Here is a 22,796-nt window from a genome sequence, read left to right on the forward strand (position 1 = left end):
CCCCGTGCGTTAATTATACACATAGGTGGCTTTTTATCCCATCCACCCTGGAACACCAGGAAGGTAAAAAGACCTACCTAATAAATGTCCTCTTTGGAACCCGGCTTGCTACAGAAACAATACAAAATTCCTCTGTGCGCATTCACACCTGCCTGTGTAACCTCGACTACCAACTTTTAACAGCCAAATTTGCCAGAAGAGAAGCTATTCCAAGGATATCAGTGCAATGGAAATAAGCAGATGGATAAAAAAAAAAAAGAATTCCTAATACTAGGGATTCTCTGAGGAAAAAGCTGAAAAATGAACTCAAATTTCTTTTAAACGTTTGTGAATCCACACAGGGATTTTGTACCACTGTAACACCCCAGGGAATTCAACTGGCAGAGCCAACACCACCGGACATAACGCTTTACTAATTCCACTGCTTCCAGACTGCTTCTTTCCAAGTGCACGTTTAGGTTTCCCACAGAACTCCCATTCCAGCACATACAGATAGGCCTAAACCTATAGGGGGTGAGAGCCAGGACCTAGGACCCACCTCTTCCCTGACAAAAGATGACAGCGAGGAAGAAAACCGCTTTGCAGCAGGGAACACAGACTCCTGCACTCCACATGCAGGGAATTTATACCGAGATATCCTGTAATTAAATGGACACCTTTTTGAACAGCCAAAAAACCATCACCCCGGGCAGTGAAGTTGGTGCTGGCAGGAAAGCAGGAGTAACTGCATGAACGAAACCAAAGCCAACAAACCATTCAGCAGATTGCAAACAGAAAACATCATTTAATAAAAGTGAAGGAGAAACCAGCAGCAGTAATAATTAATTGCGTAGCAGCAGTACCTACAAGCATGGTTAACGGACAAGAACCCAGAGAGGACTAGCTTTTTCCATGAGCTGCTGAAATGATTCTATCAACACATGCAAAACGTGGACTTTATACTGGCTGGGAATGAGGGAAGAGAAAGAAAATTCTGCAAACTATCAATCTGTGCCTAACTGAGCTGGTGCCCAGTTCCTACAGACATAAATAATTCCAGAAGCGTCTCGCATTAGGCTCCCTGCTCAGGTCAGCAGCAGAGACAATTCTGGTCTTTGGTCTGAAAAGTTTCTTGCAGCCCCAGAATTTAATGAGGCCCCTGAAGCTGATGGTTGCTGACACTGGAATCAGAAATTTGACTTAATAAACTAATCCTGGAGACTGAGAACCTGAATGCTTGGTGCACATATGGGCTTTCCTCTGGCATGGTCCTTGGAGAGACATGGCTGCTGTAATTTTAGTCCTTGGCACCTGATGCGAACAACGCCAAAGCTTGTCCCTGTTTCCTTGTGCTTCCATCTCCGGAAGGCTGCCGGGAGTCTGCTAGCCAGGTGCAGCAGCACATGGAGAGTGCTGTCCCAGCTACCTGCAGGCCCCACAGATGCTCCTCTGGCCCACAACTTCCCTTTTGTCTTTAAGCACTAAGCCAGCCTGATGGCTGAGTGGACTTCATCCCTGGCATGGCAGTTTCCAGCTGTCTGTAGCTTGCGGAGCTCCTGATCCACTTTTGGAAGCCTGAGTGTTATCCGAAATGCCAGTCTGCCCAGCTGTCTTCTTGTGCCCCGACTCCTTCCGTGCCTGAGGGCTGAGATAGCACAAAGGCAAGCCGTCATTTTCAAGAGAACCACCAAGGTGTGTGAAAGCCAGGGTTCAGAGAAAGGACTCCCTCTTGGACAAAAAGCCTTCTGTGGAATGGTGGAACACAGAATGACAAGCTACTGGAGAGACCTCCTATGGGCCCACACTCTCCCTCAGACCACGCTACTAGAGAGACCTCCTACGGGCCCACACTCTCCCTCAGACCACGTACAGACTCTCAATATATGCTTTTACTCCTTGACACTGAGGTCTGTCAAGGAAAGGTTCCAAATCCCTTCCGTGGCAACAGTCAGTGCAGCCAACGACGCCAGACACACCAACACGTCAGCAAGCGCAGAGCTGCTCGGCCAGCACAGTGCTCCTGAGGCTGGAACCACGGAGACCCAGAGACCTCATCTCCACCTTCCCTGCAAAACCAGACAGCAGCAGGGACCAGATGAGAAGGCTGGAGAGCAGCTTTGCAGCTAGGGCCTTCATCAAAAGCATGTGAGATCCAGGCTCAGTCCCGACTTAGCTCTTCAGTTCAGATACCCCCAATCCCAAGTTCTGAAATTGGAAAAATGTTACCTGAGGTAAATACTGCCAAATTCATGTTCCTACATAAAAACCTTCAGCTGTGACAAGCTCTGAGATCCTGTAAAAATGAAGTCAATGCAGTCCCACCATTCACTTCATCAAATATGTCCCAGACGGCTCCGTTCTCTAACGGTCCGTGCCAAACCATACCCTGCTTTGGGGAGAAAACCACCTCGTGCCTGCGAGAAAACCATCCCCCAGCCTTTGAAATGTGGCTCCCATGCTCTGACAGCAGCGCAGTGGCTGAGCACAGTCGGGAGCAGATGTTTCAGGTGTAATGAACAGGACAGCGAGCAGCTGAATGCGCCTCCAGGTCGGAAACACGGGTGCAGCGCCAAAGCAAGAGGCTGTGGATAGAGGAAAAGCACGCCCAGGCCTTGCTGGCTTCTAAGATAGAGAGTGCAGTCATCCAACATCGCGGTGACTATCCTTCCTCCTGTCACAAACCAGGAGAGCAAACGAGCGTAATCACTGCTTGCTGTGATCCCCGAAGACATTGCTCCCTACTGCCCCTTATTTCTCAAATGCCAGCTGCCTCTGCAGAGCCCTAAGAGATTGCTCCTGCTTGCTGGTCCGTGGCTAAATCCAATCCTCCCGCATTGAGGGGTTCAGAGGACTGGGGGGAGGACGCAGCAAAGGAAAAGGCATTCTGCTTCCTCATCACAAATCAAATAGCGTGACTGCCATCAAAAGACAAGCACGCAGACGGAGCAAGCTGAGCGTAGAGTGGGGCAGGGGAAGAGTCTGGCTGCTGTGAAACGAGAAAAAAATAATCTTGCCATGGCAAAACCAGCGGAGAAAGCTCAGGCAATGGGGCGAGATCCCTTCTCTTTCCAGTCAGTGCACGCTTTCCTCCTTCCCAGACTCTATGCTGCTACCCCATTGTTTTAAATTCTGCTTGCAAAGACAGACTCCAGCCTCTACAGAGTGCGAAGGCATGCTTCTCCAGCAGCAAAAAAATCCCTGGACTGGTCCTCTCCACTCGCACCGAGTTCCAGCGGACGGTCAGGGCAATTCTGCAGCGTCATCCTCATCTGAAAGCACTCAGATCTGTGCTCAGATTGTCTAGGAAGAGCAGCAACAGCTCCGAGGTAAAGATACTGGTGGACAGCTTTGCTCCTCTGGCATGAACAGAGCTCTCAGAACCAAGGGCAACCGTCAACTGCGTGGGGCCGGTCTCAGGTGGTGAAACACGGCACCCCAAAGCTCGGGGTGCACAGCAAGTGTCCCGGAACACGTGTGTCCGTGTGTGTGCGGACTGTGCAGACACGATTTATATGTTATGTACGCGTACACAGTCAAACTGCCGATGTGCAGCTACCTGTATTAACTTCCGTTCAACTCCACAGCTGCAGCATCCAAGAGCACGTCATTATCACGTATGTGATAATGCCCCTTTCGACCACCGCGTGGATGTACGTGGACGTAGTGACGCACATGACTGCTCAAATTCCAGGGCAAACCCCTGCACTGCACACACTCACCCCTGGGGAGAGAACATGACAGCACACAAGAAAGAGATGCTGGCCATATTACTCTGCCCTTGCCTGGAAAACACTCCCACTCTGCCACAGGGAAGACAGCGTAAGGATTGAGTAAGTCAGAATCTCTTTTCCTCATGCCTGTCTCCCCAGACCCATTAGCCCGGCTCTCAGAAATTGAACTAGCTCACAAAGCTACTGTCTCGCTCCCACCCACATCCTTGGTAGCTGCAGCATGTCTGCTGGGCTGGCTCCAAGTCTGTGACTTCACTGGAGCAGCTGTTTGTGCTGGGAAGAGAATCTGGTTACAATTCGGATACAGCTAGAGCCAAAGCTACGAAACACAGCGCTGTCTTCTCTCCAAGCAAAGGTGCTGTGCACGTTACAGGCACAGCAACACACTTTCCTTGGGTAAACCTGCCTCCAAATGGCTGGAAGGAACAAAGGGGATGGGAGAATAACACGTCTAACGTGTACCTCTTGTCCAACATGAAGTCTCAAAGCAGGGAAGGCTGACGGGGTGATAACAAAGACAAGCAAGCAAAATATGACAAATCTCTGTACTAGAGGGATACAAAGAGCAACCAAGGATGGGCCCATCAATAACTCCCTATTGTGGATAGATCAAGGCTAATCAAAAGCCTCCCTGAACCTACCACAGCCTCATTCAGCAAGCAACTTGGCCTTGCGAAGTAATTAAGAGACTTTTCAGCTCCCTGAACAGCACCCAGGAAAAAAATGTGAGTCAGGTTACCCCCCCCTGCCACAATGACTGGAAGGCCTGGAAAGTCACTTGCCAGCTCAGAAAAGGCTATCGGCATGTGCCATTCCCACCAGCGCACAGCCTCCACCAAAGGATCCACTTAAGCAGCAGCCTCTCCCCAAAATCGTCCTTTGCCAAGGGAGACTGGAAAGCAAGAAGAACTGTATCCACCTCCTGCTGGAGTTGTCGTATAATCCTGCTACATCCTTTCTTAAACAAAGCTTAAACCCTTTCCAATCTGCAGGACCAGACAGGGAGACTAGAAAGCAAGAAGAACCGTATCCACCTCCTGCTGGAGTTGTATAATCCTGCTACATCCTTTCTTAAACAAAGCTTAAACCCTTTCCAATCTGCAGGACCAGACTCTGCAGCGTACAGAGACCACCCCTAAGTCTGGGATGAAGCCCTTGTTTTTCAAAGAAGGGGAACCAAGACTTCATCTTCCACATCAAAATCACAACAAACGAGCTGCTCTCAGCTGAGAGCACACGATCTGCCTTTGGAAGTCAGAGCTTGGCTGCTTGTCTCTTTTCCCATCTCCCTTCCATTTCTTCTTTCTTTCATGACTGCTTATCCTCGACACGCAATAATTAACACTGAAGAACTGTATTCACCTCCCAAATGTATAATGTGCTGAGACTGGAGGAGACAGCAAATTCCTGAGGCTCTCTCTCCTCTCAGGAAGAGGGAGAAGCTGAGAAATGTGCAGAAGAATAGGTTTCAACAGCATTAGGACTGGCAAATTCATTAAACCCACTTGCAACAGGCTCCTTGTCTATATAAACATCCAAATGCATTTTCTACTCACCCCTGTTCATCTCAAAACCATTTTTCACCATTTCTCTTCCTCTGCAATTGTCCGTAACCTAATCTTTTTTCTAACAAAGAGGCTATTACTCCACTAATCGAGATAAACAGTAAAGCCAGCCCAAAGTATTCCCAAAACAAGAGCTACCGCTCAGACATCAGAGTCAGCACGATACACTGCAACAGACCAATCTTCCCTCTGGCTAAATCCCTTCCCCAGTACACCCAACCTCATTCCTGCCTTGGAGAAAACAGATTGAAAGGCCATGTCAGAGCCAACAGTCGCATCAATCACAACCCATATATCAAAATGCCTGTAGCACTGCAGGAAAAAAACCCCAAACCTAGCAAGCAACCAGCTGTGCTCAACTTCTGCTTACCACCTCAATGGGATAACATGCCTTTCCCAACAATTTTACATCGACCCTCCTTCAAAGAAGCCCTGGATCCCTGATTGTTCTCCTCTTTGCAGGAGAGACTAGGGATAAGCGAGGTACCACCTAGATGCATCGCTTTTTTCAAAGACTGGCCTCATCTATCTTATTTCTAAGGCAGGAATATCAAATGTGCTTCTGCCCAAAAGAACTGTTCAAACCAAACAGTGTCTTTCAGTCCAGATCTAAGCTCACTTTTGCCAGAATTTCACCCCAAAGCTCTTGTTTCTTCCCCAAGGGACAAAAAAAACCCCAAACCCAAGCCCACCAAAAAGCAGGGCAAGAATTCGGTGCTGCACGGGCACTTTACTCCTCAGTTTCTTCGCTTGCTTCTGCTCCTCTCAGAAATCATCACGAAGCGATAACCAGCAGACATCCTTCCCTTCTGTTTGGGCACTGTCAAACACGTGGGTTTGAGGTGAGATTGCTATTGTTTCCTAGAGAAATGGAACTGTCTTTTAAATGAGTGAGACACTGAGCTGGGTTTCCTGCTCCTCACGTTCCAACAGGGTTAGTGAAATCCCCAACACCAAAGTTGCTGCAGAAGGCATGACTAAAGCCTGAACAATAGAGGGAATCTGCAAAACGGAAATAACAGCATTTAAATACAGTTTTCAACAAAACACAATTAAACAGAAGTGCTACAAAGTGAGCTCATGCCAACAGAGCGTGGTATTCTGTCTCTGAAAAATCTGCATTTCAGGGATAGGCAGAGCTATAACCTGACTGTACAAAACCTAACGTTGAGGTGTTGGTACCCAAATACTCCTTGGATCAAGAGGTTAGCAGACTGCTGAGCAGATGTGATTACATACGTGCCTTTTTCCACACCTGCTGCACATATTGCCACCCGTTTTTAGCTACTAACAGCAGGCCCAACACCACTTGTTGGGCCTCAAAGCTGTACGCAACAAATGCCCACTGGAAATTGCTGACATACCCTGGAGGCACTGGGCCTGCTGGCAGGTGAAGGGAGACCTGGCAGATGCCTCAGCCCTCTAATTTAAAATTAGGCACGGAGGCTACAAAAGTATATCCTGAATTCCCCGGTCATACTATTTGCCAGTGACTTCCGCTAGCCACCAAGCTAGCCACCGATCAGCTCCAGGAGCTTACTGTGCTCCGGCAACGCTCAGCTCTACTGGAAAGGCAAACAAAACCGTTTGGTTAGATGGCGGAGTTAACTTGGCACAAGGATACTGGATCTCACACGGATTCCAACCTGAATGCCAAGGCACTCACAGCACAGCGTACTTCTGGGTTTAGCCAAGCCCTGAGCCCCCTTAGCTAACAGTTAAAACCGAAAGAAGAAACTCCGGGGGTCACAATGAAAATCCTTCAGGTACACCTCTCTGGGGCAGGCAAAAGGGAAGCAGCCTTGCTCTAGCACGTGTGTACCTGCCATGGCAAAGGGCAATACCGAGCCACCAAGCAGCCAGCAAATTAAAAGATCATTGCATGTGATTTAAATGTTTGGCTGGGATTCCCCACAGCCCAGCACGAAGAATCTCCAAGGAGAGGAAGAGATTTTGTTTGATGTATGTGAGCAAGGAGACAACTGAGCCAGAGCGCTAGCACGGCTGGCAGAATTACTCTTGCTGAAGTCAGATTACTCTAACTTGTCCGTTAGCCTCTGCTTAGCAGCACTGTAACGGCCCCAAATTGCAGCTGACAGATTGGTGCTGAGAGTTTGTCGCACTGAGGCAACCACATGCGGATGGGCCATTACTCTTTCAATTTTGGTCTCTGATGCCTGTTAACATACATTAGGCTTTTCCGTATGGTGCTTTTTAGCCTGGTGTCCAGGGCAGCTGCCTGGCCCTCTGTCCCCACCCACACGCTCCGGCCCCGTCTAATGAAAATGGATGAAGGCCCCAGCTTGGTAATGGGACACAGATGGAGCAAATGGGGTTTTTTTTTTTGCTGTGAAACGTATTTTAATTTAAGAAAGTCTCCAAAGACTGGGAGGTTTTTATTCTTGTATCACTGTAATAATACCCCCTAATACACTGCAATCCTCAGACACGTGGGGAATTCAAAGTTGCACACTTTCAATTTAACTGGACCTGGACGTCCACAGACCAACATCCTATTCTAGTGCTGCTACTCTGCTGCCAGCTTTGACATCCCTTGCATGTCCTCTCTCTTTCCTCCTGTCCTGCCTCACCTCTTCTACTGCAAGTTCTTCAACATGAGGAGCAGCATTTTTGGGGGCAGAGCTGTTAAAAGAAAGCCAAAGAGACAGGACATCAAACCAGCCCCAGCTGAGGGGACTGCACTGCCTCCTGCAATACAGACAGTAATGATAATTAAACAACTACTTTCCTATTATGAAAGCCTTGTGCAGCCACAGCAAAAAGGAGCCTCCACAGCCACATGTGAGAACACGTGGCCGAGGGGCAGACCAGCCATCTCCTAGCAGAACTCCTCATTCTTCAAGTTATTCTTCTTGTTGGTAATATTTGTATTCCAAGAACAACAGGCACAAGCAGAGTCCGAACGCCAGAAGAAGACAGAAGAACAATTGTTCTTTTAAGTGCCAGCTCTGATTTATGGCCTGTCATTCAGAGGTTACAGGGGCCTGCAGCCAGAACTGACCAGCTGTCAGAGCAGGGCTTACCAAAACAGGACACGTATTAACCTGTCTCTCCAACTGCCACGATCCTGCAACTGATAGAGGAGCTGGCAAAGACGGGCTGTTCTTGGCATGTTGCTTCCACCCAGAGCATCGCTTGGGGATGTGACTGTCCGAAGGTGGAGACACCCACAACTCTGTGAGGATTCCCCAGGTGCAGAAATTTGGACAGAGACGTATCTCCTGCTCCAAGAACGAGGCTTCCTGGATTGTCATCCCCATCCTCCTGCGTGCTTCCGGCAGGATCAGCTGGGACTTTGGTTCGCCTCCCGTTACACAGGAATGAGCATTCTTGTTTGATGCACAAGAATATTGGCAAAGGTGGATCATCCCACAGACTCCTTCATGAAAACTGCTGGTTAAGTAAAAGTAGAAGCAACCACTTGTCTGAGAAGAAGAACATGCACATACACACATGCACAGCCACTTTCTCCTTGCAGCACTACTCTAGTTTGTTATTTTATACCAAGCTGCTGTAACAGCATAGGAAGATTGACAAAATGCAAGCCTGTCTGTCACTACATGGTTAAAGGGAGGGAGGACATTCCCTTACCTCACTCTGCAGGATTTATGAACCCTCTCGCACAGCTTCAGAGTCACAAACTACTTAGACAGCTTTGCAACATGGAGACATTCCCATTTCGATTCTGGAACGGAGCAGAAGACCACCAGTGGCACTTCCCAGTTATTCTGCTTCTAGCCCACTCTGTCCCATGGCATGGCAACTGCCTTCCGGCACTGAACGGGGTTCAGTTATCGTTTCGGAAGAAAAAAAAACGCTGGTTCCCAGCGGTGGGTAAATTCATCAGTTCACATATGAAAGATGAGCACTCTTTGCAAGCCAATAGAGCACAAACACTCCTCTTTGCTCCCCATGGTTCTGGGCTCCTAAAGTGTAAATCCACGGGTTTTTAGGCAGCTGCAGCTCCCTGTCTGTACACCTGCACTGAAGCTTCTGGCAGGGCACCTCGCCTCATGGGACTCATTTACCTCCGACTAGATTAGCAGCACAAGGCCAAGGACAGAAGCAGAGCTCTCAGAGCAAAAAAGGCTTGTGTGGAGGCATGTCCTGGTCTCTGGTTTCACACTGAGCAGGGGCCTCCCTGCTCAGGGTCTTGTCCCAGCTGGAAGAGCTAAAAGCTCTGTAGACAATATCATCACAGAAACACTCTCCCTTCCCTTTCTCCAGGTTCACTAACTAATGCAGACGCAGTGCTGCCTAGATAATCTGCTCTGGCTCAGATACATAAATAAAATCACAGTGAAAACAACCAGATTTGAAGACTCTCCCTGCTACGCAACAGTGACAAGCTACCATGTGTCTAAAATGATGGACTCTAAAGCCATCATCTAAGGGATCAAAAGCCTCCTGGACAATTTCTGGAATGTGCAAGCCAAGAGCAGGCAGCTTTCCACATCCGTAAATCCTTGGCTTCTTCCTCTCTGTCAAGAAGAGACTAAAATCCACCAGCCAAACACAGCCCAGTGAAACTGAAGACACTGTTAACAGCAGCCCTCTCCAACCTGCCAACAATCTTACAATAGGAAGTAGCCCTGACCTCAAGCCAAATTCAACAAGGTCTCAGCTATAAAGATTGTTTATATTTATTTTTTTTAACACTAGACATTGATTGGTTTAAAACAAGAGTCATCCAGGTCCCCAAGGTACTGTTAGAGCAGAAATTCCTCATTCCCAGCTGAATGCCCCGAGCCCAGGGAGACGGTATGCTCTCTCTTCTGGCACAGCTACTGATTCCCTTGTGCACTGTGGTCCTGCTAGACAGCAACCCTTATCCAGCCCAGCCTACTGCTTACAACCAACACATTCTCTGACGACGTGGATTTGAGCTGTTCAGATTTCCTTCACCTCCCAAATGCTTCCTTTGAGACTTTCTATGAGCCCTGCATAATTTTAACAAGTGAGAAGCAGACATGCTGGAAGGGCTGAACCTAGATTCAAACAGCTCTCTCCAAAGCTCCTATCTTAAGGGACTGAAATGCTGGCTTTTTTTCATCTGGTACCTGCCTGCCAAGGCTGCAAAACAAGACACAAAACTAGGATTGAGAAGTCAGTCAGTTCCTAAGGTGCTGGGGTCAGCAAAGAGGCATAGAGAGACCAGACCCGCCTGTTACGGGCAGGCTCCCAGGCCCAGCACAGGTAGTTACGCTGGTCTCCCTTTGCGTGGAGTACAACTGCTCCTCAGCAGTTTGGGTTAAAGGCTGACAGCTCCTGGAGCCTCTGCTTGTATTCCCAGGCTTCTGCAAAGGCCTTATTCACACAAGCTGATTAACAGCAGCGTGCTTCTCCCCATTAGCTCCTGTCTCGCTTACGTGACACAGACCCTTCGACTCCCAAATATTTCCTGCTTGAAAGGCTCAGTGAAATAAAAAGCAACTTTAACCACAACCGATATTCTGCAGTAATGCCCTGTCAGACTCTTCATCCTGAAAGCTCCCCCTGTGCTCGACAAGTCCCACTCTGCCATGTGCCTCTGGATAACTGATTTTTACCTACCTGCACTCCATCATCTACTGCCTGAGTGGTACCTCTGCCTAACTCCTTACAAATCTCTGCAGAAGAGCTACGTCTCTTGAATCCTTGTTAGAACAGTACAGAGCACCTTCTGGTTTCCCATCTCCCAGGCATGTACAGCATACAGGCCTCCACACTACAGCTTCACCAAAAAGCACAACACTGCCTGTCCTCCCGGCAAAACCCACAGTACTCTGGCAACTCCTTCTCGCTCCCTGGAAACCTCCTCTGAAATCCCTGCAAGTTCTGTCAGAGTTCAGCAAAGGCAGGAAAAATCCACCGTGTAAGACATCCTCCCAGTTCACCAAGAGGTCATTTGTACTCAGCATTTCCTACCTTGCACATGTCTCACATGGAGCTACAGTATGTTCTCAATGGACAAGGTAATAGCTTTCCCTGAGCAGCCTCCACGGAGCATAACATGCATTTACAGCCTGCTGTTGCTGAGGGGTTTGTGAATACAGGAGCTCAGAGAAGTAGCTGAGGTTAAAGCTTCAAAGCCCACTTCACGAGTAAGAGAGGCTGTCAGAGCTCAGGGAACAAGGTCACCAAACAAGCTATTTGCAGTGAGTAACAAATAGTGACCAAATAACTTATCTGACCTGTTACTCTTCCTCTCAACAAGGCCCAGCGTGGCAGGAGGCAGCAGAGCCACAGGCAGAGGCGGATGTGGCATCATGGTTAGAACAAGACACGGAGCGGCATCTCTTGGATCAGCATCTCCCACCACCAACCCCAAGGCATCAGGCGAATCTCCTAGCCCATACTGCCAGGAAAGAGAAATAAAAGCAGTGCTTCTGTGTCACAGGGATATCGTCACGTCTGTTGCTATCTAAACCACCAACTTAGCGAATGAAGGTTGTAAAAAATGAGCATCCCCTCAGAACACGCTCTGGGTCACTCTATTGACCAGGAGCAACAGCAGAATTCACTCAACTCCGTGGAGAAACGGTTCCCTCTTAGTACAAACTCAGTTACTCTCTTCCCAGTTTGTACCTGACTGCTTATATGCCATCAACTTCCATTTTTTAAACAAAAGGACTCACTGCTTTCCACATGCCCAGCCTTTCCTAGCAGAACCCAGCACGCTCACAACCTGCGACAAAAGGCACCACGTGCAACCTTACGCCTTTAGCTCCCTTTGCCAGCCACCTGCAGCCAGACAGCATCTTTGTGACGCCTGGTCAGGCTGCAACTCTCTCCTCCGTGCCGGGCTGAGAACACACACAGCGCAGCGCTGACTCGCTGCTAGCTTGCCCGACAGCATGCACTACAAGACCTCCACTACTAAAAGCACATACAAATAAGTCGCCGTGGAGGGTACTAAATTTCAAATTAATACTTCCCGAGGTCCTCTGTCATATCTGTCCACGTATACATGCTTTGATCTCCGAGTAAATTAAACTTACTCTGTTTTCACCCAGGAATAAGCTACCCTGGACTACACCACATTTATCATGGGGCAGGATACGCACACAGAGTTACCCCTGGGTACAGACATGCTGTAGGTTTACAGCTGAGCTCATCCCATGGTAATTTCTTCACTTGCCTGCAGCTCGATGCATAAGCATGAGGTAGCTTGAGGTTTAAATAAATAAATACAGTGAATACCACTGGACCGTGCATTGCGTTAGGCGAGATCAGCACTGTGTGTGCTAGCTGACTTCCAATGCCTGCCTTCTGGCAGCTTTTTCACTTTTTAATGCATCTTTTTCACTTCTTTAAAAATCTGGAGATAGCTCATAGGTATTTATCCCTGGAAGTGTCCAAGGCCAGGCTGGATGAGGCTTGGAGCAACCTGGTCTAGTGGAAGGTGTCCCTGCCCAGGGCAGGGGGTGGAAGTGGATGGGCTTTAAGGTCCCTCTCAACCCAAAACGTTCTGTGATTCTATTATCCGTTTGCTCATACACACGCACAGTTATTCTGAGTCGTGAAAAGATTTTAAAAGGCATTGGCTATGGCATCTAAAAAAGAAATTACACTCTAGCTCCCTTCTGCTTGGCATATACCATAGAATCATAGAAGGGTTAGGGGTGGAAGGGACCTTAAAGATCATCTACTTCCAACCCCCCTGCCATGGGCAGGGACACCTTCCACTAGACTAGGTTGCTCAAAGCCACATCCAGCCTGGCCTTGGACACTTCCAGGGATGGAGCATCCACAACATCTCTGGGCAACCTGTCCCAGTGCCTCCCCACCCTCTCTGTGAAGAATTTCTTCCTGACATCTAATCTAAACCTCCCTGATTTCAATTTGTACCCATTACCCCTTGTCCTGTCACTACAGGCTCTTGTAAAAAGCCCTCTCCCAGTACCCTTGTAGGCATTAGTCTTACCATTGTAAGACTCGATGCTTTTGTGGTCATTTAAACAGAAAATGCCCATATATGACACGCTATTTGTAACCCCTTGTTAAGCCCCTCCCACTGAATCTGATTTATCACGCTACACTCCCTAATATTAAATGCCATCATTAGACAGGATCTGACATTGCCTCAGCACGCTAACTGACCAAGGAAACCGTAGAATTCAATCCAACTCAAACACAGGTTTCAGCGCTGATGAAAGAAGCTGCCTCGGCTGTGCTGGCCCCTGTCCACAGCACGTGCACTGGCGGCGCAGCCTTCCTGCCTGGTGCTCGGCCAGCGTGCCTCAGCCTGCGCTAGTGGGAAGCAGCTGTAGGGATGAAAGAAGGGCTCATCTTCCAACCTTGAGGGTAGCTGGACTGCTCTCTCCTCCAGAATAATGCAGCATAGGCAGTTTGCTGAATGGGCAGTCTCTGTTAGGGGCAACCCTCCGTCCACGTGCTATCAAGGTTCTCATTTTCACTATGCATTGTCTCGAACGTTATCATCACAAACAAGATTTGTGGAGGGCAATAAGGCAACTCTTATGAGAGCACTTCTGAGGTACTAGCATCCTGGGTGGTCTCATACTGCTACACAACACTAACAATAATGTAAATATTAGTAACAATAATGGCTATAATTAGCTCTTCCACAGCGCTTGTCGCACACATACCTTAAGAAAAAAATATAAAAAGAAACCAGAGCTATTACCTCATTTTAAAGACAGGGAAACTGAGGTATTGACAGCGAGGTAATGATAAAATGCAAATGCCAGCAGCAAAGTGAGAGGTATAAAACCAGGTCTCCTGCATCCTAGCTGGGTGCTCCAGGCAACACAGCTGGAAAGCTCCATATCCCATTACCCCTACACTGAGTTGCTGAGTTCCCCCAGCAAGGATCTTATTTTTCATTATGGAGTGAAAAATAAAACAAGCCACAGGGCTCTAGCTCCTCCTGCAAGCCACAGACACACAGCCAGGAATTTCTATGGCAAACATCTCAGTGAAAACGCAGCCTGACACATAGCAAAGTGGCCGCAGCAAGCCAGCCCATCCAGGTGCCCGAGTGGTTGTATCGCTCGTTATTCAGGGAGAGCGGGGGAGCTGGAAGCGTTATTTCAACTGTAAGAAAACAGGCTGGCTGCTGATTAATCCAAAATGCTGCTGTTGAGATGAGAGACCTCATGGTCACTGGCCTCCAAAAACAAGATGTAAAGGTTCAAAAGCAAACCATTACAAATAACTACCTTCCAGTTCTCACCAGTGGCCAGTCAGGCCTTCAGAGACGGGCTCAGTAACACACAGCTAAGTCTGCTCTTTTGTGTAGTCTTCCCAGCAATGTAATATAGCTCCAAAACACAACTTTTTCACGCTAAGAATCAAAGCAAATAGAGCAACTGAATGCCATACCTGGAGAGTTTTGCCAGCACACGAGACCAAGGCCTCAACCGTCCCCTTTAGAAGTATCCATGCTGAATTCCAACATGTCTGCTTTTCCTATCTCCACCCGCCAGTTCCAAAACGAAGGTTCAGAAAGTCCCTCAGCAAGCCAAAAGAAATAAAGCAGCAGGCCCTACTACTCTCCAGACAGCAAACACCCACGAAGATAAGGAAGAGAAATCAGGTGTTTTGGGTTTTTTTTAATGAAGATGACAAGGCACCAAGAAACCAGGAGAGAACCAGGGCGGGGTCAGAGCTGTTAGCCCTGGGACCACAGGTTATTTCAATCAGTGTTAGATGCAGAGCTCAGCATTTCAGACAGATGCACATGCAGCCCCAGAGCGCCCGGGGAACTGCTCTAGATACCTACTGTCAAACCAAAAGCAGGCCAGCCTCTGGGCACATGTCCCCCTCTTCCCCCAAGCTGCAGAGCACTGCCTGGGTGCTTCAGTCAGCCCTCCGTCTCACAGACGGTGTTGACAGGAGCACAGGAGGCTGTCTCCCACGTGCCTGGGGCCAAACCATCCTCTCCAGATGGTGGCATGGCACCTTATCCTGAGCGGAGGCTAGCACAGAGGGCCCTCCCCATGGGGCACCAGCCCTGCTGCCCAGCACCTAGGCCTCACGGCAATCGCCCGCCTGGCAGTGGGGATGGACACACCCACCCGGTCCCTCAGAGGCCGAGAAGGCAGCTACAGCGGCTTTAAAGATGGCTGAGCCCCTGTTCCCACCGAGGGGCTCTTCCCTCTTGCCATGAGGCCCCTTTCAAAATGGCTGCCACCCACCATGGGAGCCCTGCAAGATGGCCGCCAGCCGCCTCCCACACCATCCCAGCCCGGCCCGGCGAGGCACAGAGAGGCAGAGACGAGTCCCCGAGGCGCCATGCTTTATTCCCAGGGGTGGAAGAGAGAAGGAAGGGTGCTCAGGGGACGGGGTGGCCGAAGGGAGGGGAAGGTGTCTTCAGGCGGGTGGCCCCACAGGGCCAGGCCAGGCGGCACTAGCAGGAGGTGAAGGTTTTCCAGAAGAAGTTTTTGCAGGGGGCCTTGCGGTCCCGCTGCGATAGCTGGGTGAGCCGCCCCAGCACCGCCCTCTCCTCTTCCAGCTTGCCCCCCTCTTCTACATCCATGGAGGCTGCCTCGCGCCCCGTGTCCACGCTGTCCAGGAGGCCTGCCAGCATCTTCAGGATGGCATCTTTCCGGACTGTGCTCTGTTCCTGTGGGCAGAGAGCAGGAAAAGTGATGGATGGAGGCCCTGACGCCCATAACCGTGGAGGCAGGGGGTTGTTGCGGGGTGCCAACATCCCCTGTGGGGTCCCCTTCTCATTTCCCTGCCTCCCCTGGTGCCCTGGCCTTGGAGCTGATGCTTTTCCCACGGGCAGAGCTGTGCTGGAGCTGAGGAATCTGCGGCCGCAGAGGTCACTCCTCCCTTCTCCCGTCCCACCCGGCTCAGATGGCTGGGCAGGGAGATGCACACGTGCTGTGTTACAACTGGAAAAGAGACGCTAACAGATAGACGTGAATGGGCTATAAAGTCCCTTGCTGCCTGCACTAATGAAATTTCATTGAAGGCCAAGCTGCCTCCTCTCCGCGTCAGGCCGCGCTCCCGTCGTCGCTCTGACTGCCAGCACCCGCTGCGGGAGGCTCAGGGAAGAGGCACGGAGTCCTGAGCAATATTAAATGAAGCACACCGGGGGCTGCGACCCGCTGCAAAATGCTGAGAATGACACGAGGAGAGGGCTGGGTTGGCGAGGAGAGAGCCACCCGAAGTGTCTGGAACAAAACACTTGTTCGGTGGAGACAGGCATATTGTATTTCACACACAAGAACCTGTATTTCAACAGCCTGACCTTGGGGGAAGGCCGAGTGAAATAGGAGTTGCAGAGCTCCATCCCTTTGCCATAGCAGTGTACGGAAGAGCACGGCCTGTGGTTTGGGCTTGAGGGATTTCCCTCAGGAGCAAGGGGTGAGTTATCTTGTTTCTCTTCCCTTTACATCCAGCAAATTAACTGTTGCCTGAGCATTCCTGGTCCTCTTGTGACTCATTAGTAGAGACAGCTGGTACTGGACAAGCTGGGATAGATGGTTTGACAGGGATGGATCCTGTTTCCCATGCAGATGGGAATCTTGGAAGCACATTTCCACGTCACTTCTCACCAAGGCCATGTTTACTGCTGGACCTGGCAGCTAACTCTGTCAGCACCAGCATTCGCTAAGGACCACTCGGTGAGCAATTCACAAGATGGATAAATACAGGCAGCAGCAGTTATTTTGAGTTTACTTACAGAATGTTTATTTTTTAATCACTGCCTTAGCTCTCTTAACTAACCCTGCTTCCACACAAGAGAAACTGAGGCATAGAAAAATGGCATGCTATGTTTGTAGCAAAAGATAAGACAAAAGCCCATTTTTGCCTGTCCTGCAAATACAGAAATGGCCTGAGGCGTAGGGAAATGGACTGGGGAACCCAGCTAAATGCGTCTCCCAGGTCACGTCTTCCTCATAAGCGTCCTTCCTAGCTCTAAGTGCTGTGTTTTGAAATAACCTGCTCCATGCAGAGCCAGCAGCTTCAGACTCAGGGGTGGGGAAGGCAAAGCTCAGCCTGCTGTTAGGGGATATTCCTCACGCACGATCGACTGCGGCTGCTGGCGAAAGTAGACAGCTTTTCCCTGCACTAATCCATTGCGAACAACCTTCCTACTCAGAGCCGTTCCTGAGCTGCCAGAGATGAAGACTCTGGCAGGAGCTGGAGCTCTTGGCGCAGGTGGGTTGTGGCACACCTTTGGGTAGCTGCTCGATTCCCTGTCCCACCAGTGTGCCGGAACGCACACCTCTTCTCTTGCGTTGTTATGCGTTTTCTGGTGGTTTACATGAAAAATCCCGATATTCTTCATGCTTAAAACATTTGTCTGAGTTAACAGCAGTGGTGACTGTAGGGATTGGTTCATCGGTATCTAAATTTTTCAGTCTGTAGAATACTCTAAAGAGAATCATTACATCTATTGTAATGATACCATTATTTTGTAAGCAACAGCATGTAGAAAACTAAGAGTCATTACACTTGAATTAATTTTTACCAAAGCCTTATTTACTGATTTATTGCCAACAGCTTGTTTCTTTTTTCCTCAGCAGCTAGCATTTGCACCAGAGAGAGTTCCCTTTTTAAGCACTGGATTTGTGACTGTAAGAATGTACAGCAGAAAGTTGAGTTGTCCCCAGAAGGGTTAATCCCAGCCAGCTGCAGAAGCCCTGATCTCTAGCAGAATGCTAGCCCTAGCACCTCACACTGAGTACGTTTTCTTTCTCGCTGCCAGTTTTGTTGTTAATGGGATGTGAGCCCACTCCTGAAGCAGCAAGACACTGATGGATGAGCTAGAGCCAACGCTCAGGCAGAAAAACCGATGTGGAAACGCACAAAGAAGTCAGTGCCTTTGAAACCAGCGCTGGGATCCTTCCCTTCTCTGGGTACCTGTGTGGGAGCAGCCTTACGGATCGAGCGTGAACCGGACTGGCAGTGTGGGGTGACTAAGCCCAGCTCAGAGGAACATCAGGGATGGCGAGGAACACGCAGGTGAGAAAACTGCGGGGCGAGGGCAAGCAGAACAGAGCACTTGCTTGTGATTATGTTATGCTATTGCTTCCTACCCCTTTGGCCTCTTAGGGAAATAGTCCAGCAAAACAAAGTTATTATAGTGCTACAGCCATTATAATATTAGAGTTTTGCCAGTTGGTGGGATAATTATATTGCTATAATAAGTTCTGCCAGTGCATAGAGCTGTGCTGGTTCAGAGTGTAATTATTCTAGCAGAACTATGTCAGTATAACTCCCCTTGTGAATACTACTCTGGAAAAAGCAATTTTATTCTGATATAATTACTCCATTTATTATTCCTCTGTTACTTTCCTACTGAACCCATCTTTTAAACATTTGTCCTTCCCATGAGTCCTATTTAAAATATCATCTCCCTTGATCATTTTACCAATTACATATCTTTTCTCTCCCTCCCTAGTACTCTGCTTTATTCTCTCACGCTGTAGTCTTTCAGCAATATTTTCCCCTTTTCCCTCTCCTCTCTGCTATGTTCTTTTTACCAGTTTTTGCTTAGCTCAGACTTCACTTTGCAGCGCTCTGGCATCTACCCTGGTCCCTTTCCTACATAAACTGGTAGTAATAACAGTGCATGAAGCTGTACAGCCTTGCAATGGAGAGGTGTGGAAGAGTTGTTTGCATCAGGTAAATCCTAATTGCCCTTATTACCCCTCCCCTGGCTCCAGCCTGCTCCCACCTCACCCAGCTCCTGCACAGGGCGCATTATACTCACCCTAGTGTTCTGTATGGCGAGTCTCTCTTCTCCGGGCAGTGCAGTGGCTCTGACACTCCACACCAGCAGCAGGACGGACATCAGGCTGGCCACCAGCTGCATGATGTGCAGGCTGCGACTACTGCGCTGAATTAGGAAGACTGGGAGAGGGAGCCGTTTCTGGGCTCTCTTCTGCCTCAGACAATGGCTGCAGCCCCTTATATAGCCCTCCCCCTAGCCCAGTGGCTGACGCAAACAATTAAGTCTATATCAAAGGCAAATTAGACTTTGGAGAGGTTGTTAACACTTGGCTGCTTGAGTGGGATACTTCAGTGCCTCTGGGCTTTCCATGTGCCAGACCTGCAGAGACTGAGGAAGCAAAGGTTTGGGACTCTCCAGTAACACGCTGTTTCTTCACCCTGAGAAATTGTAGGCACTATCTGTGCCTCTCTTAGCTGAAATCTGCTCGGGAACATAATGCTGGATAGAACAGGCCACCAGCTTGCACAAACCTCTGGCCAATGCTGGATGATTCAGAGGAAAGAGGTAAAACTTTTGGCCAGCAGCACTCAGATGTGGGTTTGGACCCCCAGCCTGTGTGTCCAAACAGCTCCAGGCTCTAGGGCTACGGGGATCTGGATCTCTGCATCCAGCGATGCATCTCACTGTGGAATGCCAATATGCCTGGCTTTCCCTTTACGGTAACACGGGGACACAGGCTGCAGCTATGCAGTAATATATCTGTCTTGCAAATACACAGAAGATTACCTGGAAGCCAGCTGGAGGTTACTGGAAGCCAGGTGGAGGTTACTGGAAGCCAGCTGGAGGTTACTGGGTTTTGTTCCTAGCATAGTTTCAATACATCTTGAACCTAGACCAGAAGTACAGGTCAACGCAGTGAATCCTGACTCGGAGATGGCGGGTTTAAATGTGTTAAAGGGAAAGCAAAGTACTTCTGGTACAGGTCAGAGCTGGAGGTGCTCAGTGAGGCTTCAGAAAAAGGCTCATGGCTTGCTGGCACTGACTGCAGGCTCTTGGAGGAAGGTCCTACCGTTTCTGACCTCTGGTTAGCAGCTGTTTCTCCCTTTGCCCCAGTCCCACCAGTGAGACCAGTCTGCAGGCCAGCAGAAGGTGCTGTTAAGCACTGCCCTCTGCTTTGCGTGGTCCCCATCCTGTGGGGGTGGCATCCACTGTCACATGCCAGGGGGATGCAGAGACAGAGCTACATCCCATCTCAGCACCTTTCTCCAGAGGCACTCGCCTCAGGGTAAGTCCTCTTCTGACCCTAACAACAAAACACAGCCAAAAGGTAAATTGTTACCCTCATTTAGCACATTAATAAAAAACCCCACAGGGAGGTGACTTGGCCAAGGGGATGCTGTGGCGGAGCTCAGAACAGAAGGCAGAAAAACCTGTTCCCACTTTACAGCTTACCAGCATTACAGTTCCTGGAAGCAGCGTGATGAAGCTTTGCCTGCAAACAATCCTAATGCCAGTGACACCACCCTGGATGCTCTGGAGGGAAAAGATGCCATCACTTCCATGCGTATTTGAAAAGAAATGCTGCATTCCCTACCTGAAAGATAAAAGGAAAAAAACCCTTTTCTGAGTCATGTGGACTTGTGGGGAAAGGTAAAAATCTAGCAATTTCTTGAAATGAATTTTCCTCGGAGAACTTTGTAACCTCATTGTTTCTCCCCTCCCTGTGAGAGCTGGCTTCCACGCTCCCGTTCCAGACGAAGCATTACCCGTCTCCTTTTAAACTGATCTTGCCAGTTTATCAGAAATGGTGTGTTAGCCCTTTGTAATGGATTCTGTCAAACACTTCCCAGCCAGTCTGGGGCTGGAGACGGGGAGCAGGCTCCAGTGAGCAGACAAATCACAGGGACTTGCCAAATGACCCGCAGCCGATCTGCTCGGGGAGAGGTAGAAGCAGGAGGAGAGCAACCGGAGAAAGCACAGTTGGTTGCTCAGGAGGAACGAAGGGCAGGTAGCCGTGAGTGTGAGATGGGCCTGGGCTGACAGGCAGGCAGAAGGTGAATCCCATACTGTTTTCAGGCAGGACTAAACCTCGTGGGCCTACTAGGCCGAAAGCTAGACAGACAGCAGAGGCAATGCAGCTAGGTCTCCATGCTGGGGGCCATCTGGTCTAACCAAACTGCTTGTTCTAATAAATATGGTTTTGTTTGAAGCTTTGCTTTATGAACGGACTGTTTTCTGTAACGCCTCATTGAGCGAAGGGGGTCATGAGTATGACAATGCTTTTCTACCAAAAAAGGGATGGTGTGCAGAGCCAGAGATCCGTTTCTGGGGAGGCCCGCAGGGATGTAAACAGTCTGTCCTGGCATTAAAGGGCAGCAATAATTGATACCCTTTGAGGGGTTGGCTTTGGAGATTTTCAGCCCAGGTAAGCCAGCGCCAAACCTGCGGCCCTGCTGCCGAGCCCTCCGCAGCCAAAACCTGCGCTTCCAGTCTGGGCAGGGCTGGGAGGGAGGGGAAGAGGGACACATCAAGGCAGGCATACGCTGGTGCCCACAGTAGGCCCAGATCTCTGAATCCAAACAAGTTATCTCTGGGCTCTGCCACAGCATCCCTCAGTATCAGACACCTCTTTTCCAGATGCCGCCGTCTTCCCCAGTGCCTTCCCTTTCCTCACATTCCCTTTGCTGCTTCCCCTACACCAGCCTGTTCTCCTCGAGCCCTGATGCTCTGGGCTCCTCCCAGAGCCCCTGCTGGTTCTGCTGCCCATCACAGGCTATAGCACCATCTCCTCTTCCAAAGGAAGGAAGGTAACTCATAGCGGTATAATTTGCTCTTTTTAGTAACTGGAAAGAGCTCAACATATGAGCATCAGGATTGTTCTTCATCCCTACTGTTCCCTATTCCCTGTCGCATTGGTTGTCTGACCTTTAAGGCAGCCTCTATTTTTTTCTGCCAACCCTTAAATGCTTATCCCTCTGTACAGGAAAGATTAAAGGTCTCCCCTTGGAGAAATAAGCATTTCTGACGATTCTTTCCTTGATTTCCTCTTACCACTTTCTCTGTGGCCTGACTCACCCCTTTAGCAGTCGTCTTCCACGACACCCTCTTCTCTCCGGAGCTGCACATGGGCTGAGTGGGTTTCTACCACTTTACAGTGAGGGTGGATCTGCCCGGGATGAGCATGCCCACAAACATATCCATGGGAACCTGGTAAGGGGGAGGGATGCTCCAGAAGGAGGCTCAGCATACAGTAACTGGAAAAGGCCTGGCTACCCAAGGATTTTGGCCCAGTTGGCGTGGCTACAGCCAAGGTGCAGAGAGGTTCAGAAGTACAGCAGTGCGGGCATAATCACACGGGACAACCTCCATCCTGCTCCGATTACGGCTGCCCAAGCAATGTGCGATGGGAGAGGTTTTGTCTCTCAAGAACAAGGTCCCCGACCTCTCATCAGTGCGTCTGGACGGCAGCGAAGACCGGGCATCGCTGGAAAACAAAAGCCAAGACTCTGTCTGGCACCAAATGCCACATTAGGAATGAGATAATTTCTCAATTGCTTTCCTCTATGGCCTGGATATTTGCCGTTTTCTGCCCGTTCGTTGCCTGCTCTGGGTTCCGATCATGTCTTGAAGCACGTAGCAGAATTGCGTCAGGCTCCCAGGACAAAGTCTGGTTCCCAAAGGTGAGGCGCTCAGCCGCCGCTGAAGGACGGGTTGAAATGCCTCTGCTTTCCTGTCACTGGAACCCTTTCTCTCTGCCCTCGAGAGTCCCTAGTTGCAAAGGCCGACGCAATAAATAATGCGACAGTCAGCTGACAGTTTGAGCCTTCCTGGAAGGGGAAACCAATTTGTTGCGGGCCTGAAATC

At 49.5% G+C, this 22,796-nt stretch overlaps 1 protein-coding gene across 1 annotated transcript; it reads right to left on the bottom strand.

Annotated features, from left to right (window-relative positions):
• Positions 1 to 15,650: 15,650 nt before the first annotated feature.
• Positions 15,651 to 19,073, bottom strand: CORT (cortistatin). Its single transcript, XM_010147323.1, has 2 exons — positions 18,972 to 19,073; positions 15,651 to 15,866 (listed from the first exon to the last, which is right to left on the bottom strand). The coding sequence occupies exons 1-2, from the start codon at positions 19,071 to 19,073 to the stop codon at positions 15,651 to 15,653; spliced, it is 318 nt and encodes a 105-aa protein (XP_010145625.1).
• Between the last annotated feature and the right edge of the window lie 3,723 nt (positions 19,074 to 22,796).

The sequence above is a fragment of the Eurypyga helias genome, unplaced genomic scaffold, assembly GCF_000690775.1.
Source record: "Eurypyga helias isolate BGI_N326 unplaced genomic scaffold, ASM69077v1 scaffold28792, whole genome shotgun sequence".
Lineage (NCBI taxonomy): Eukaryota > Metazoa > Chordata > Aves > Eurypygiformes > Eurypygidae > Eurypyga > Eurypyga helias.